Source organism: Sceloporus occidentalis, unplaced genomic scaffold (genome assembly GCF_023333645.1).
Source record: "Sceloporus occidentalis isolate IW3139 unplaced genomic scaffold, rSceOcc1.0.p SCAF_373, whole genome shotgun sequence".
NCBI classification, from domain to species: Eukaryota; Metazoa; Chordata; class Lepidosauria; order Squamata; family Phrynosomatidae; genus Sceloporus; species Sceloporus occidentalis.
In genome coordinates, this window is record NW_028317353.1 from 237,535 (window position 1) to 254,432 (window position 16,898).

General features: G+C 43.9%; 2 protein-coding genes across 6 annotated transcripts; one reads left to right on the forward strand and one right to left on the reverse strand.

Moving 5' to 3' along the window:
• LOC149273484 (cytochrome P450 2F2-like) lies at positions 1–7,645 on the reverse strand. Its single transcript, XM_089506274.1, has 9 exons — positions 7,610–7,645; positions 7,302–7,464; positions 5,701–5,850; positions 4,965–5,125; positions 4,177–4,353; positions 3,945–4,086; positions 1,183–1,370; positions 722–863; positions 1–182 (listed from the first exon to the last, which is right to left on the reverse strand). The coding sequence occupies exons 1-9, from the start codon at positions 7,628–7,630 to the stop codon at positions 1–3; spliced, it is 1,326 nt and encodes a 441-aa protein (XP_089362400.1). The 5' UTR covers positions 7,631–7,645.
• A 692-nt stretch (positions 7,646–8,337) lies between these two features.
• On the forward strand, positions 8,338–16,231 carry LOC149273485 (cytochrome P450 2C11-like). Of its 5 annotated transcripts, XM_089506228.1 has the most exons (10): positions 8,338–8,381; positions 11,898–12,003; positions 13,045–13,210; positions 13,470–13,619; positions 13,951–14,111; positions 14,456–14,632; positions 14,972–15,113; positions 15,233–15,420; positions 15,819–15,960; positions 16,050–16,231. In XM_089506228.1, exons 3-10 carry the CDS (start codon positions 13,081–13,083, stop codon positions 16,229–16,231), a joined length of 1,272 nt encoding a protein of 423 aa, XP_089362354.1. In that variant the 5' UTR covers positions 8,338–8,381; positions 11,898–12,003; positions 13,045–13,080. The 5 variants fall into 5 exon arrangements, with proteins under 5 accessions (XP_089362354.1, XP_089362352.1, XP_089362351.1 ...); XM_089506226.1 differs by lacking the exon at positions 8,338–8,381 and having other exon boundaries at positions 11,821–12,003; positions 13,470–13,621; positions 13,956–14,111; XM_089506225.1 differs by lacking the exon at positions 8,338–8,381 and having other exon boundaries at positions 11,821–12,003; positions 13,951–14,132; positions 14,477–14,632.
• The last annotated feature ends 667 nt before the right edge of the window (positions 16,232–16,898 follow it).

Below are 16,898 nucleotides of genomic sequence, written 5' to 3' on the forward strand. Positions count from 1 at the left end.
TTATCGAGGAACGATGCGGAGCTGGTACGCGGGGGGTAGGTTTCCCACCCCGCTGATGGATGGGGTGAGGTCGATGAGGTCGGGGCGCGTCGTGGGCTTCAGATCAAAGTTTTGAAGGATGGTGGTAAAGAAAATGAAAAGCTCCATCCGAGCCAAACCCTCGCCCAGACAGATCCGCCGCCCTGCAAGAGAGGACGAGACCGGGTCAGACCCCGCAGAGACACCGACAGAGACACGGCCCTCCAAGGGCCACCGGGTACTAATGACAGTGACAGGTTTAAGGGCCGGCCCCTCCTGTGGCCGCGCGTATTATATGCACTTTATTATATAAACGTTATATAAAGAATACAGAGCGACTTCCCAGATCTGTTATATAAGCCGCTGTAACATGATATAAAGAGATTAAAGTGACCTGCGCTTTATATAATACGACTCAATCCGATGACTCAGGGACATACGCCCGAAAATTAACCCCTCGTACCGAAAATTAACCCCTCGTCCGACGGCAGACACTTATCTCCTGAAGATACAGTAAGTCTGGAGCGGATACATAGCTGTAGTGGGAATGGCGGAGACCTCGTATCGGACGACCGGAGAGAGCGCTGGCTTCGTGTCTTTAGAGATATCCGTCCGGGGAGATAAATGGCTTCCCGGGGTCCTAACAGCCCTTCTGAAGGGTAATAAGGAGAAGGTTAGCGCAGCCGTGTCTGGAGCGGTTTACCTGCAGAGAAGGGCATGAAGGCGTCATTAGCCTTGAAGCGGTTATTCTCATCCAGAAAGTTCTGTGGGCTGAACCTCTGGGGCTCCTCATACTTGGTCGGGTCGGAGTGGACCGAAGTCAGCACCGGAATCACCCCCGTGCCCTGAAAAAAATCAAGGATATTGACTCCGCTTCCATCCGTGATCCATCACCTCGCTGAAGCGTCCATCCTCCTGGTGGCCATCGTGCTGTTCCTCACTCCAAGTCTATGTCCTATCAATGCCACCCCACCCTGTGACCTGCAGCCCCGTCTCCCCCACCTCACAGACAGAGGTTCTCCAGGACCGGGGCCAGGAGATGTCTGTAGGACCTCTTAGATGTTCACGGGGGCAACCACATGGTTCTAACACCAACCGGCTTCCCCCCAGTCCGCTCGTCCTCAGTCCCTCTGAGACGTCGGCGTGGACCACCAGGTGCATCACCTTGGGGAGCTGGTAACCCCTGAAGCAGGTGTCCTCGACGACGCGGTGCGGGAGGCTCAGAGGGATGACGTTGGTGAAACGCTGGATTTCGTGGATCACGGCGTCAGTGTACGGCATCCTGCCCCGATCCTCCGCCGCCGGGCGGCGGTTCCTTCCGATCACTTTGTCTATTTCCTCGTGGACTCTCTCTGGTCAGAAAGAGAAGAAACAGAGAGTCTGAAAACACCTTAAAACCACCTCGTTTAAGGCAGGACTCAAAGATGTAGCAAAGAGTTCTTATACAGCGTACGTAGCGTCTGACCTGAATCAATGAAAAAGTCCCAGGCTGTCGTTAGCGGGAAAAGCTGCATTATTATTATTATTATTTAATTGTTTTTATATAGCGCCATCATATTCCACAGTGCTGTACAATAGGGAAATTTGGGCTCTTCTTTCATAAAATAGTCTCAAATCAGAAGAGTTAATCATTTTCATGGCTATACTGCTTTTGCATTCTCTCTCTCTCTCTTTTTTACCCCAGTTTTGTTTTCTGCCCATAATATAAAGTTTTCAGCCATTTTTATAAATTCTCGCTCCGTTATCTGAGCCCCAATCTACTAGACAAACCCCCCGACTCCTTATCATACTGCCTGTGGAGAACAATAGAATGGCTCAGTCTTAATCACAGGCCAGACTCTTCTACTAATGAAAGTCAATGGAGGAACGGACTTTATTAGCATAAAGGAATGCAGAACCAATATGAATATTATTCGATTCTGAAGTACATTTCAGTTATGTTTTAATAAGTAGTCCTTTAACATGTTGGTATATAGATTGGGTCCACACCTGCCTCAGGGTTAACATATAACAGATAGATAAATGGAACAGCCTCCCAGCAGAGGTGGTAGAGGGTAATACAGTGAGGGGATTAAACATGCATGGGATAGACATACGGCTCCTGAATCTAAGACGAGACCAACGACTGATTAAGGTTTGAGTCGTTACAGCAGGAGAAACGGGCGACTAGACGGGGGCCGGATGGGGCCGATCTGCCGGTAGGCTTTGTGTTTCTAAATAATAGAGATTTAAAGCCCTGCAATATTATACGGAAAAAAAATCATATTCTATATCCAGAAACCGAAGAGTTCTGACCTCCCTGTGTATAAAGCATGACCTGCAGATAACACGCGAGCCGTAACACGGAATGTGATTATATTATCGCGCCGAGTAACACGGAATGTCATTATATTATCGCGCCGAGTAACACGGAATGTCATTATATTATCGCGCGGAGTAACACGGAATGTCATTATATTATCGCGCCGAGTAACACGGAATGTCATTATATTATCGCGCCGAGTAACACGGAATGTCATTATATTATCGCGCCGAGTAACACGGAATGTCATTATATTATCGCGCCGAGTAACACGGAATGTCATTATATTATCGCGCCGAGTAACACGGAATGTCATTATATTATCGCGCCGAGTAACACGGAATGTCATCATATTATCGCGCGTTGCCGTGCGGAGAAATGAACACCCTGAGAAACGGAGGATTTTGCCGGATTATGCGTATTATTTCCCCGGCCATTCTTTGCAAACTATTCTTTTGGGTTGAGATCGCTCTGTGGACTCGCGTTACCCGGGAAACGCCTCCGAGAAAAGAAATATAAGGTTAGAAGCAGAATCGATGTAATATGTCATAATTCCCAACGCGGAATTTCTCAGGGTCTGGTTGACTTCAGCTTGGAGTCGCGTGATAGGTCGGAAAGCTTTATTGCCTTAGAAGCATTCTAAGGGTCCTAAGAACAGATCTTCCTAACACGCATCCCCTCGGGTTAATATTCATTATTAATACATGGATACGCGCTCTGTCGTTGTGTTTGCTTTCCTTAGGTTGCCGGTCGGCAGCTTTATCGCTGTTGCCAATTGGGTGGCAGAAAAGGACATGGGCGGAGCTTCCGCCGCTCTAATGAACGCATGGGTCTGGATATGTGGATAATGATTTTTATAAATACGATTAATTGCCCCCCCTATAATAAAACTCGTTCTATGAATGCAGTCATCTGTATTAAAGCAGGGATTCCAGCTGTGGTAAAGCAGCGAGAAAATGCCTTTCATTTCTGTAAAGCTTGGGTTGTTAAGCCGGCTGATTAATCTACCCCCACCCCGGGGCAGCCGGGTGCACCGAAGGTACCGTCTCAACGCTTAATACAAAAAACCAGCCTGGCCCTCGGGGCCCAATGTCTGCTTAGTATTACTCATTACTGATTCCTCCCCGTCACCACATCGAGCCAGAAAGGAAGCGCCCCGAGGATCAGTAATTACACCGAGCGGAGGTGCAAGAAATACCTCCCTGCATATTATGTCACAGTATTTATTATGACATCATTAGTTACAGAACATAAAGGCGTCTCCCCCAGATTATATAATAAAATCTTTTATAATTATCAGAACATGCAGCATCCTATATCATATAACCCCTCCCATTACTCCATAAACCCCTCCCATTACTCCATTAACACCTCCCATTATTCCATAAACCCCTCCCTACAACCCTCCTATTACTCCATAAACCCCCCTATAACCCCTCCTATTACTCTATATAACCCCTTCCTACAACCCTCCTATTACTCCATATAACCCTCCCTATAACCCCTCCCATTTCTCCATAAATCCCCCTATAACCCCTCCTATTATTCCACATAACCCTCCCTATAACTCCTCCTATTACTCCATATAACCCCTCCCATTAGGAGCCGTTTCCTTGCTTCCTACCGGTAACACCCGGATACTTCATCAGGATCAGGAGTCCGTATCTCAGGGTGGTGCTGACCGTCTCGGTTCCTCCAAAGAACAGGTTGAGCGTGGTCATGGCCAGGGTGTCCGCGTTGAAGCTGCTCGCCGGGTTCCCTTTCTCCTGCGGAGTTGTTATAAAACGCGCTTAAGAATGTTGAAGAATGACGGGGAATTCTTTCATTCCCCGTAAAATGAGAGATTCCGATCCCACCTTCTGCATCATGGTCAGAAAGCAGTCTATGAGGTCCCGTGGACAGTCCTCCTGGAAGGTCTCCTCGTGACGCCTCACCATCTCCTGAATGCTGCGCTTCATCTTCTCGAAGTTCCGGAAAATGCGATTGTGGGGTCCGGGCAGAAGCCTCATGAGCCCCGGATAAATGTTATAGAACTGGAGGAAGCAGAGAGAGTTATGGAAGCTCGAAGCTGATTGGCCCAACGACTACACAGAAACCTCTATGATCTTCACAAAATCTTTAATACATAGTTAATAAAACTTACTAAATCTTAACCCTTTCCTGACTCCCCTTTGTTCATTCTCAAGGCTAAAACAATAAGGACTTATGGTGAAATATCGTATATTCCGCCAATGGCCCCATCCGGCCCCCATCTAGTCGCCTGTTTCTCCTGCTGCAAACCTTAATCAGTCGTTGGTCTCGTCTTAGATTCAGGAGCCGTATGTCTATCCCGTGCATGTTTAATACCCTCACTGTATTACCCTCTACCACCTCTGCTGGGAGGCTGCTCCACTTATCCAGCCCCCCCTCTCAGTATAGTAAAAGTATTGATCTATCTAAGATTCCTTACATTTTCGGTTGATGACCTGTGCAATTCTCCAATTGACCAATTCTTATAATTTTAGGGACTCTAAAATTGCTCTCGTAAATCTCTATTTCCAATTTTTTTAATTATCAATTAATTTACTAATTCAATTTATTTATTTATTTTTAATTTATTATACATTTTTTATAATTATTAATTATCATTAATTTTTTTTTTCACCGTTCCCCAGCCGGAGCTGATCAGGCGGAAGTTGTCGTTGAGTAACCCGAGAAGAGTCAGGAATTTCTCGTCTTTATAATCAAAGCGGTTTCCGAAGACGATGTTGCAGATGACGTTGGAGACGGCGCGGCTCAGGTAGAGGGTGGGATCGAATGGAGTCTCTGTGGAGAGAGAGAGGTGACCCTGGTGTGAAGTGGGATACGAGATCGTCTCAACCGTCAAGGGGCAACGACCGTCGGCTCTGAAGAAGGGAGGAGCCAACTGAAAAATCCAGTCTGTGTATCCAATAAGGACAGCCCATTGTCTATAACGCCGACCAATAGCAGAGCCATGTCTGACATGTTACGTCGCCAGCGAGTGATGACTTGCCCTATGGTGAGTCCCCGCTCGGCAGAGATATGTCGCTCAGTAACTCACCTTCTGCCATATGACATCCCATCAGAAATGGAGTTGTGACATCATGGAGGTCCTGCCTCTGATCTCTCATTGGCTGCCTGTGGCTGGGTCTGGGTGTGTTAGTGTGAGTGTCAGGGTGTACGTGTGTTACTGTGTGTTAGTGTCGAGCATCTAGTTGTGTTAGTGTGAGTGTCTGAGTACAGTAGTGTGTGCATATGGCTGTGCGTATTAGTGTGTACATGTGTGTTAGTGTTCAGTGCCTTGTCTAAGTGTGAGTGACTGGCCTTTGCTCCAGTAGCTTACCTTTTCTGGTCAGTCCACGCTGAGTGGGGATACTCACGCTTGGTTTTCGTGATCTCTTCCAACAAAAACTGGGCCTCTCCCTGGATTCGCTCCTCCACGCTCCTCTTACCCATCCCAAAATTCCTCAAGGTGGCGAGAGCAAAACGTCGAAGGACCTTCCATTTCTCTCCGTTGGAGAAGGCGATTCCTAGAGTCAGAGCGTGGATTACTGCACATGTACTCATCGCACGCGGGTACCGCCAGTCTAAACCTTTTCCTCTAAACTGACTCAGTTGCACCTCTGTCACTTGGTTTCTTCATGGATCAAGAATTCACAAGACCTAGAACAAGTCTACTTTCTGGTGGAGGCTCCCATGATATGAAGTCTCTACCAAGGGAATGGAAAGACCCCCACGCTATGCCTGTCTTGAGATGGACCATTTTACCCTTTTCTGTTCCCGCTACAGACTGTAGGCAATGTTTCCAGTTACAATGGCTTCATCAGTGACAAAATCTTGCATCTCTTTGGGCTAGCGGGACAACACAGACCCATTTCCCCAACAATCATCCCCAAAACCCACCTGGCTCTCAGATTATTAACCTGGAACCAAAAGGGATAGCGCTACAGATTTCTCCCTCTTGTTTGTGCTGACCGTTCATAAACCATCGGAATTCGCTACCCGGGCCGGACCTGAAGACGTTGTTGGGTTCAGCGATCACATTGTGTTTGTGAAGTAGTCTTTACCCCCCTGCTCCTCCCGGTTCGCGCAGATCACATTACTGTTTGTTCGGGGTTGTATAGTTGTGTTGAATGTTCTCTCTTGCGGATAATAACGCGGTAATCCTCGTATCGAGTGTTCTGGAACACGGCACAGATCTGCTTTATATCCTATTGTTTGTCTACATGATCTGGGATGGAGGCCAGAACAAGAACACGAGAGAGGTTCCTCTGTCCCAAAGCTGTCTCCCTGCTCTGTCTCCCCGCTCTGTCTCCCCGCTCTGTCTCCCCGCTCTGTCTCCCCGCTCTGTCTCCCAGCTCTGTCTCCCCGCTCTGTCTCCCCGCGCTGTCTCCCCGCTCTGTCTCCCCGCGCTGTCTCCCCGCTCTGTCTCCCCGCGCTGTCTCCCCGCTCTGTCTCCCTGCGCTGTCTCCCCGCTCTGTCTCCCCGCGCTGTCTCCCCGCTCTGTCTCCCCGCGCTGTCTCCCCGCTCTGTCTCCCCGCTCTGACTCCCCGCTCTGTCTCCCCGCTCTGACTCCCCGCTCTGTCTCCCCGCTCTGTCTCCCCCCGCTGTCTCCCTGCTCTGTCTCCCCGCTCTGTCTCCCCGCGCTGTCTCCCCGCGCTGTCTCCCCGCTCTGTCTCCCCGCGCTGTCTCCCCGCTCTGTCTCCCTGCGCTGTCTCCCCGCTCTGTCTCCCCGCTCTGTCTCCCCGCGCTGTCTCCCCGCTCTGTCTCCCTGCGCTGTCTCCCTGCGCTGTCTCCCTATCTTCTCCCTGCTCTGTCTCTTTGATTTCCATCCTCACCTCTTCTCCCTTTTTTTCTCATTATCTTTCCACCTTTCTCCCTTTGTTCTCCCTGATCTGGTTGGATGTAGAAGGATCCATGGGTTTGGTTCTAGTAAAATATTTATACGGGGACCGTGTTTTTTGGAGAAATTGCTCTTTACCGTTCCCTTGGGTGAAGGTGTGAACGGCCGCGAAGTCTCCTCTCCCGCTGAAGTTATCCGCCTGCTCCACCAGAGCCTCTCTCACCGCCCGGTACCCGTAGAGAATCACGTTGGGTTTCCGTCCTAGGTAGACGGTGAAGACCGGACCGTACTTCTTGCTCAACTAACGGTGACGGAACACGAAAGAGGAAAAGAAAAAAAGAGGAAAATTCCGTCAAATGAGAAATCGCATATTTACGACATACCCAAAATATTCATAAATTATTCATTACAGGTTAATTGTTTGAATTCAGAGACGGCAGACGTACGGCTTCCAGGGACTTGACCATGTCTTTGGTGTCCAGTTGGTGGAGATTGCCCACCAGGGGCAGAGGTCGAGGGCCCGGGGGCAGTTTGCCTCTCCTCTTCTGGAGCAATAGTAGGTAGGAGAGACAGAGGACAACGAGGCCTAAAATGAAGGAGCGGAGCTCAATCTTCTCCCAGCCTGAGAAATGAATGAGAACGGTAATTAACGGTAATTTAGTAACGATCCACGCCGGCTCTTCTCACTCTGCAGAACTAAGCTATTTATAAATGGTTCTGATGCTCTGTTTGTCCCATGTAGGAGTCACAAAATCTATTGGCAGTGATATATTTAATGGGTTAACAGGATAGTGATGTGTAACAGGACCCAATGACATGTTTAAAGGGTTAAAGAGACAGTCCCGTGTAAAGTGACCTAATGACAGCGCCGTGTTTAATGGGTTAAAGAGACAGTCCCGTGTAAAGTGACCGTATGACAGCGACGTGTTTAATGGGTTAAAGAGACCGTCCCATGTAAAGTGACCTCCACCAAAACAATACAGACAGCTTTCTACAGGATACTTAGTATCAGTGACATCATTTTTCTGACCTGTAGCTGCATTAAGAGACATTTTGGGTCTTTCTCTCTCCTTTTCTCCTTCTCTCACTTTTTTCTTTCTTTCTTTCTCTCTCTCTTCTCCTTTCTTTCTCTTCTCTCACTTTTTTCTTTCTCTCTCCTTCTTTCACTCTTCTCCTTTCTCTCTCTCTCTCTCTCTCTCTTCTTCTTTCTCTCTGGCCGTGCTAGAATCGTCCTTACGTTCACTATATATATATATGTTCAGTATCCCTTATGGATCTTTGCGTAGGAGTGTCAAGTACCTGCCAATGAAAGAAGTTGTGACCCCCTCGCCGCGCAGGTGCCGCCTTTATTCCAATATCCCTTTATCCGAAACAACTGATTACTAAATATCAGATGTCATAAACTACAAACTATTAGCCAATCAGATTATTTACCAGCGAAACGTAAACAGATTAAAAAAACGGAATCCGCGAGAACACTTTGTGCCGCGTTACGCATGAGAAAAGGTTTCCCGAATAAGTCCCACTTGGTGCACACCCGGCCTCGCCCCACGCGTGTCCAATTGATAATTGAGACGATTTAAAGATCATAATAATTTATTCATTAAATAGTTCATCTTTACATTAGATTATAGATTAAAAATCCCAGTGGGGAAAGAATAAATATAACACTCAGGAGTCTCCGGAACGCATTGATTCCGATATCTGACCCAAAAAAACGTAATTATATTATTTTTTTGAATTTGATACAAATCCGTTGATACAAATTATAAGGTGAAAAAAAACAAACAAACAAAGACAAACATAAGAAACAAGAATCACCGAACATAAACGTCCTCATTCTGCCTCCTGTACAGCACGGGCTGTAATGAGCTTCTGCTGTGGCAGGGACCTGCTTAGTACCAGTTACAGGTTTCTCTAGAGAAACCCGAGAGAATATCCGTAGGGGGAAAACCCGAAATGAGTAAAGAGTTAAAGAGGGTAAGTAAACTGGGGAGCTGATAGCATGTGGTCTCCTACTACACCTATGACATCACCAATGCCAACATGATGACCTCATAGAGTTTCTTGCCCTTAAAATTATAAAAAGCAGCTCAAATCTTTACAATTCTGTCTCCTACAGAAATTATTTCAAAAATTGCCTTGTTAATAAAAAAATATATTTTTTAACTTTGTTAATGTAATTTGACATCATGTCAACAATTTATATAAATAGATGTCATTGACTCTGAACATCACTCAATCCTCCTGCCAAGCAATAGAACATTTTCTCCAAAAGCTGCAGAGATTCCCCCCAAAAATAGGTCCTTGGAACAGAAAGCTCTGTATCCCATAAATATAACTCCTCTTCATTTATAGGGACACTCATCATTATTATTATTCATATTATTATTCATATTATTCATATTATTATTATTATTATTCATATTATTCATATTATTATTATTATTATTCATATTATTATTCATATTATTATTATTCATATTATTATTCATATTATTATTATTATTATTATTATTCATATTATTATTATTATTATTATTATTCATATTATTATTATTATTATTATTATTCATATTATTATTCATATTATTATTATTATTATTATTATTCAGATTATTATTATTCATATTATTATTATTCAGATTATTATTTTTATTATTCATATTATTATTCATATTATTATTATTATTATTATTATTATTATTATTATTATTAAGAGTTGTTATTATTATTATTAAGATGTTATATGTATGTTAATTAATATGATAAACATGCATGGGATAGACATACGGCTCCTGAATCCAAAACCTGGGACGAGAAACGCTTCGTGTCCGTTTGACAAAATGCCCGAGTTCTGCGTATGAAGCAGTTTCACAAATAACTTCCACTTCACACCCAGCCCCGTCCCACGCGCGTCGAATTCATAATGGCAGCAATTTCCAAATTATAATTAATTATTCATTAAATATTCCATTTATAAAGCAGAGAAATCACTTAATTTCCCAGGGCGTCTTCCATGAAGAAAAACATTTTATAAATAGAGCGCTAATAAATAGAGCGCTACGGGAGCGGCATTGTGTTGACTAAGAGGATTATTCTCCGACGTTTACATAAACAAGCAATTTGTTAAAGAGAAACTTCCACCCGATTGTCTTATTCCCAGTTTTAGATTAAAAATTATTTTCTAAATTATTGCCCTTTTTTTTAACCCAGGTGTAGTTTTGCCCCATAATATATGTTTTCAGACAGCCATTTGTATGATGCTCCTTTTCATACTGTCTGGGGGATACAATAGAACGTCTCAGTCTTAATCACCCAGCTGGACTCTCTGTCTAATGGAAGTCTATGGAGGAACGGACTTCATTAGCATCGCCATAAAGCATCAGCTCAGTGCGGTGTTTGAGCCGGGAAAATCTCCCAAAATATCACATGACTGACAGCGACGGCGGCTCCAGGGGGTTATATTACTGTATACAGCGCTGGGGGGTTATATTACTGTATACAGCGCTGGGGGTTATTACTGTATACAGCGCTGGGGGTTATATTACTGTATACAGCGCTGGGGGGTTATATTACAGTATACAGCGCTGGGGGTTATATTACTGTATACAGCGTTGGGGTTATATTACTGTATACAGCGCTGGGGGTTATATTACTGTATACAGTGCTGGGGGTTATATTACTGTATACAGCGCTGGGGTTATATTACTGTATACAGTGCTGGGGGTTATATTACTGTATACAGCGCTGGGGGTTATATTACTGTATACAGCGCTGGGGGTTATATTACTGTATACAGCGCTGGGGGTTATATTACTGTATACAGCGCTGGGGGGTTATATTACTGTATACAGCGCTGGGGGTTATATTACTGTATACAGCGCTGGGGGTTATATTACTGTATACAGCGCTGGGGGTTATATTACTGTATACAGCGCTGGGGGTTATCTACTATCCATAATGATCTGACAAACATAACCCAAGGGTGTAAAGATGAAGACCTTGTATATTATTATTATATTATTATTTATTATTATTATTATTATTATTATTATATTATTATTATTATTACTATTTTTATTATATTTATTATTACTATTATATTTATATTACAACTATAACTATTATATTATTATTATTATATTATTATTATTATATTATTTTATTATTATTATATTATTATTATTATTTATATATTTTTTTATAGCCGCATTATCAGATTCCGAGGCGCTGATAAGACGCCAGCAGAACGCAAATACAGATCAGACTTAATGACACCGCAGGAGACGAGGAAGCTGCGCCTGTGAGCTCACAATCCGTGGCCGGAGCCGTCATAATAAACAGAAAATGTATTGCATTAAAAATCAAAGTGCGGGGCGTGCGAGAGACCCCCAAGCTCTCTATAGAGGCCCCCCGGAGAAGAAGCATTCTGTGTATGGCGCTGATGACCGGGTCACCTGCGACCTCCTGTCCTTTAGACCTGGGAGCTCCTGGAATATTTCGCTATCAGGTGGTCACTGAGGACAAACGAGTTCCTCTCGGCTTAATATGAAGGAAGCGGGCAGGGAGCCAGGCTCGGGGCTATTGTGGGATCTCGTGTATAAATACCGTGTGGAACACAGGTGTGGCGATTACCTGAGAACACGGCCCCAGCATGGAGCTCCTCGGACTCTCCACCTTACTGCTCGTGGTCTGCGTCGTATTCCTGCTCTATGCTTTAACGCAAAGCAGTCCAAATCCGGGCAAAGCGCGGCTCCCCCCCGGACCGACCCCACTGCCCGTTTTGGGGAACATTCTTCATCTCAACGGAAAAAAGATCTTCGCGTCGCTTGTTAAAGTAAGTGAGAAAAAGAGCTAAAACACGGGAAAAAAGTAAAGAACCAGAAACGACCTCCGAAGACAGGAGTGGGGGGGGGGGGGTCTGATTTTATACACATTTTGCCCTGATTTCTTAATTTAGAAACATTTTCTAAAAATTGAAAAATAAAAACTACTATTTTAGAAACCACATTCGACGTTGATTTTTTTCAAGGAATTCTCTGGTGGTTTTTCATTTATTTAAAGGAAATGAGGAAGCAAATTTTCTGTTAAAATGCAAAGTTTTTTAAGGGCTAAGTAAATGTAAATGGTTTATTTTGTCGCCCACAAATTCATTTTAATTCAATAATTTTGTTGTAGATTTCTAGGAATAATATTGTCTATTATTTTTGGAATTTTACTATTTTTTTGCTCATTCGGTATATAATATGCTACAATGATAAGTTATATTTTAACTTTTTAACAAATCTTTAACATTATTGTCCAATTTTAACATATTAAGTTGGATTTAATGACTAGTTTAATGTTACTTTTTTTATCTGTTTACTATATTTCTTTAACCGAATTACTATTCTGCCCGTAGAGATAAATTTACCTCCGTAAAATGATTTATAATAATTGTATTATGTTGCTGTTTTTGGACATTTTCTGTTATTCGGTTTGTTTTGAGACGATGATGAGAAGCACATAATTTTGGCTCCACAAACATTTTGTTCATTATTGGTTAACAAGTTAGGAGAAAATTAACTTTTAGTAGCTTGAGATATTTGATATTTTGTTTAATATTTTAATACATATTTTTTTCTGGGTAGATAAGACTAATAATACTAATAAACACAAAACATCTAATAACATATTAAATAAATAGAAGAAAACAATAATAATAATAAAAGAAAAATAATAACAATAATAAATAATAATAATAAAAATGATGATGATGACGATAATAATAATAATAATATATTGCATAATAATAATATTAATAATAAATTGAACAATAATAATAATATATTTAATAATGATAATATTATAATAAGGGTCTGCATTATCGCCCCTCTAGCTCGGTGAGAAATATGGTCCGGTCTACACTGTTTACATGGGCATGGAGCGAGTCGTGGTCCTCTATGGTTACGAGGCGGTGAAAGAGGCTCTGAACGACCGCGGGGAGGAATTTTCTGGTCGGGGGCACATGCCGCTTCTGGATAAGATAAGCGATAACGGTCACGGTGAGGATCGCTTCCCTCGTTAGGAAGGGTCGCCCCGGTGAGGTGAAGAGGAACGCAGCGTTTTATCTCATTACTTGTTTAACGCTAAACGACTTCACCGGCCCATTAAATATCCCCGGGCTTCTGCTCTGCGGGGGCAGCCATTTCCGCTGAAAATACCCCGCCCTCATCTCGCCCCCTTCCCGGCGTTTAGCCCCCTTCTGTCTGTGTCGGCCCGCGGCGCGAGGGACTTTCTTATCCATTCTATTCTCTATCGCAGGCGTCATCGGCAGTAACGGCGAGCGCTGGAAGCAGCTGCGCCGATTCTCTCTCATGACCCTGAGAAACTTCGGGATGGGGAAGAGGAGCATCGAGGAGCGAATCCAGGAGGAAGCGTCTTTCCTCATCGAGGAGCTCAGGAGAACCAACGGTGTGTGAATTATCCGGAAAAACGCAAAACATCAAATATCGACCCCGCCAACAAAAACACTTTAAACAGAATCCAAGATATCATTACAAATCGTACCAAACCGAGGCAGATATTTTGAGACCAATAATTTCATTCCATTGTCAGGAAACAACAAAGGAAACAATTTGACTCCTTTGTGGGAATGTATAAACTCCAATCTTACAGAAAATGAAGGGTTAAATGGTCCTCTTGTGTTGGGGGCTTCAGCGCTAGGACCACCAGCTCCAGACGGTACGTTATCTGGCAGGAGTTTGGGTTTCTGATCGTTCTTTGGTCTCCGTCTCCCTCGTAGGGCAGCCTTTGAATCCCACCTACTACTTCAGCAGAGCCGTGTCTAACGTCATCTGCTCGGTGGTCTTCGGGAACCGGTTTGAGTACGAAGACAAGAACTTTCTGCGATTACTCGGCCTCTTTAATGAAACATTTAGAGGCTTCAGTTCTGTTTGGGGTCAGGTGGGTGACGCTCGGTTCAGTGTTGGGGAGCAGGTCAGGTGCTGGTAGAGCCTTCAAAAAGTTTTGGTTAAATTGGCAGATAAAGTTTTATTTCATGTAAAGATGATAATTTCAAACATTTTTGTTAAGGTTTTTTGGTAACTGGTAATGGGTTCTCTTTATTTCTGGTCTGTATTTCTAGCTTATTGGTCCACATGTTGGGTCGAGATGTTTCTTTTCCAAACGGTTTTTATTTTTAATTTTTGACCGTTTAGTTGATCAGATCTGGTTCTGTTCTTGGGAAGATTATTATACATTGTGTCTCGTTATGACCTTTCTCAATCCTCTCGTTTGCTCTCTTACAGATGTATAACGTATACCCAAAGGTCTTCGGGAAATTACCCGGACCCCACAACAAGCTCTTCGACGCCATTAAGGGGATAAAAGAATTTGTTTCGGAGAGAGTCAAAATGCACCAGGAGACCCTGGACCTCAACTCCCCCCGAGACTTCATCGACTGCTTCCTCATAAGGATGGAGCAGGTGAGTCCAGCAAACAGCAGAGAGGCTTCGTTGTGGAGTCCGGGAACCGGGTCTGGTGAGGCTCGATAGACGAGAACGGCAAATATTCTATTCTAATATTTATTGCAGGTTTCTGATGGTTCATGTAGAACGTGGATGGTTTTGGGGAACAGCGTAGAATGTGACGTCGGACGCAGTATCACAGAACCCTACGATGGTTGTTTTAGAACGTGGGGAAGATGGGGAGCCCAGGACTCCGTCTCGGGATTAGAAAGCAAATCGGGGAGGCCATGTTTGTGTTTTAACCAGAATTAAGCAAACCCTTATTTTCTGCCTCTCTCCCCCTTAATGTCATCGCAGGAGAAGAACATACCAGACACCGAGTTTCACATGGATGGGATTCTTAACACCACGTTTGATATGTTCGGGGCCGGGACAGAAACTGTGAGCACAACGCTGCGTTACTGCCTCATGATCCTTCTCAAGCACCCGGACGTGGAAGGTATAGAGTCAGCCATGTTACCCCGAAGGGATAATAATAGAGCGAATATATCGGTATCATGTCTCCGGTGGGGATATCTTCCCCAAACCTATGTCCCTTGTTGTCTCCTTTGCCCCTAGAACGCTTACACCAGGAGATTGACCGGGTCGTTGGCAGAAACAGGGCGCCGTGTATCGAAGACCGTTCGCGCATGCCGTACACGGACGCCGTCATCCACGAGGTCCAGAGATTCATCGACCTCATACCCCTTGGACTTCCACACAAAGTGACTCAAGATGTTGAATTCAGAGGATACTTTATTCCCAAGGTGAGAATCACAAAGATAATTCAATATCAACTCAATGCTTGGCTCGCCCATCTTTTCCGAAAAATATCCAAACAACTGGACGGCCACCATCAGCTGTGGAGTCCAAATGTTTATTGCCCTGTATAGGAAGAGGCTTTGCCTTTATTATATCCCAAACTATTCCGAGACCATGTGCCTTCTGGAAAGGACTCAGAATGTCTTCACCTCCCAGAGGGACCATCAGAATAATGAGAGTCTATGGGGAACGGACTTCATTAGCATCGCCATAAAACATCAGCTCAGTGTGTTTATTGGGTCAAAAGCTGAAAGTTCCCTTTTTTAAACATTATATTTTATTAATAAACAAACGGTTTGATGTCTGATTCCCTGCGCTGTAAGACGTTCTCCCTCATTCTCAGGGCACCACCGTCTACCCGCTGCTCAGTTCAGTTCTCCGCGACCCCAAGCAGTTTAAGAATCCGCACGACTTCAACCCGGGACATTTCCTGGATAACGAGGGAAAATTCTCCAAGAAAGACGGATTCATGCCATTCTCCTCGGGTACCTCTCTCTGCCCAAATCCCATCACACACATCCGCATTCTGATGTCGCCTACAGCGATTCCATGTCTCTTCTCTCCCACCCCACAGGGAAGCGGATCTGCGCCGGAGAGGGCCTGGCTCGCATGGAGCTCTTCTTGTTCCTCACCACCATCCTGCAGAACTTCACCCTTAAGTCTGCCGCGGACAGAGAAGAGCTCGACCTCACCCCGGAGATCAGCGGATTTGGAAACATTCCCCGAGCCTACCAGCTGAGCTTCATTCCGCGCTAACAGAGACCGACGAGGGCGACGTGTTTTTATTATTACAAAGGTAGTGATACGAACAGCCTCCCCTCCCCCACACGCCGCCGCCATACTTCACATAAGCTGTTAGAAAACCTTAACTGGGCTTCTTCATCCACTTTGCTGATTTTATTATTAAAATATTAGTGATATTATTCCGGATATTAATTAATAATAACCAAGGTCTCCCCAGAAAGAAATAATCACGCAGAAGAGGCCCCATTCATAAATTTAAAGGGAATGCTTAAATGTCATCTGATACAAAAGCAGGCACTGGTTGTTGCACAAAAAAGAAACTTGTGTAAACGTTTTGTTGTTTCTTTATGTGATTAAACCTTCTGATTAAAAATGTAAATAACAATAACGATAATAAAAATAATAATAATAATAGTAATCTATCCTATAATGTATTTGAAAGGTTACAGATATTTTTTGTAATTGGAAGCTCTTTTTCTGTATATTTAGAGAGATTTTATGATATTCATTTTAAATAAATGCTATTTTATTCTACAAAATGAAAAGCATCTTTTTTTCTGAGCAGAAATATTATAATATTAATAGAATGTGAGCGCCAATAGCCAATAATGCGTATTTGGTTGGGTATATCGATGATATTTCTTCTGTCCACTTGTTGTTATGGATGGAATCCATGGAA

Bases quoted from the DNA above. Each gene is read 5' to 3' on its own strand.
- LOC149273484 (XM_089506274.1), bottom strand. From the start codon at position 7,630: ATGGTCAAGTCCCTGGAAGCC. The intron at 5,851-7,301 runs GTAAAGAGCAAT...CTCTGACTCTAG, and splicing joins CACCTTCACCCAAGGGAACG to GAATCGCCTTCTCCAACGGA. The intron at 183-721 runs GTAAACCGCTCC...CCTCTCTTGCAG, and splicing joins CTTCATGCCCTTCTCTGCAG to GGCGGCGGATCTGTCTGGGC.
- LOC149273485 (XM_089506225.1), top strand. From the start codon at position 11,821: ATGGAGCTCCTCGGACTCTCCACCTTACTGCTCGTGGTCTGCGTCGTA. The intron at 12,004-13,044 runs GTAAGTGAGAAA...TCGCCCCTCTAG, and splicing joins TCTTCGCGTCGCTTGTTAAA to CTCGGTGAGAAATATGGTCC. The intron at 14,133-14,476 runs GTTGGGGAGCAG...GTATACCCAAAG, and splicing joins TGGGTGACGCTCGGTTCAGT to GTCTTCGGGAAATTACCCGG.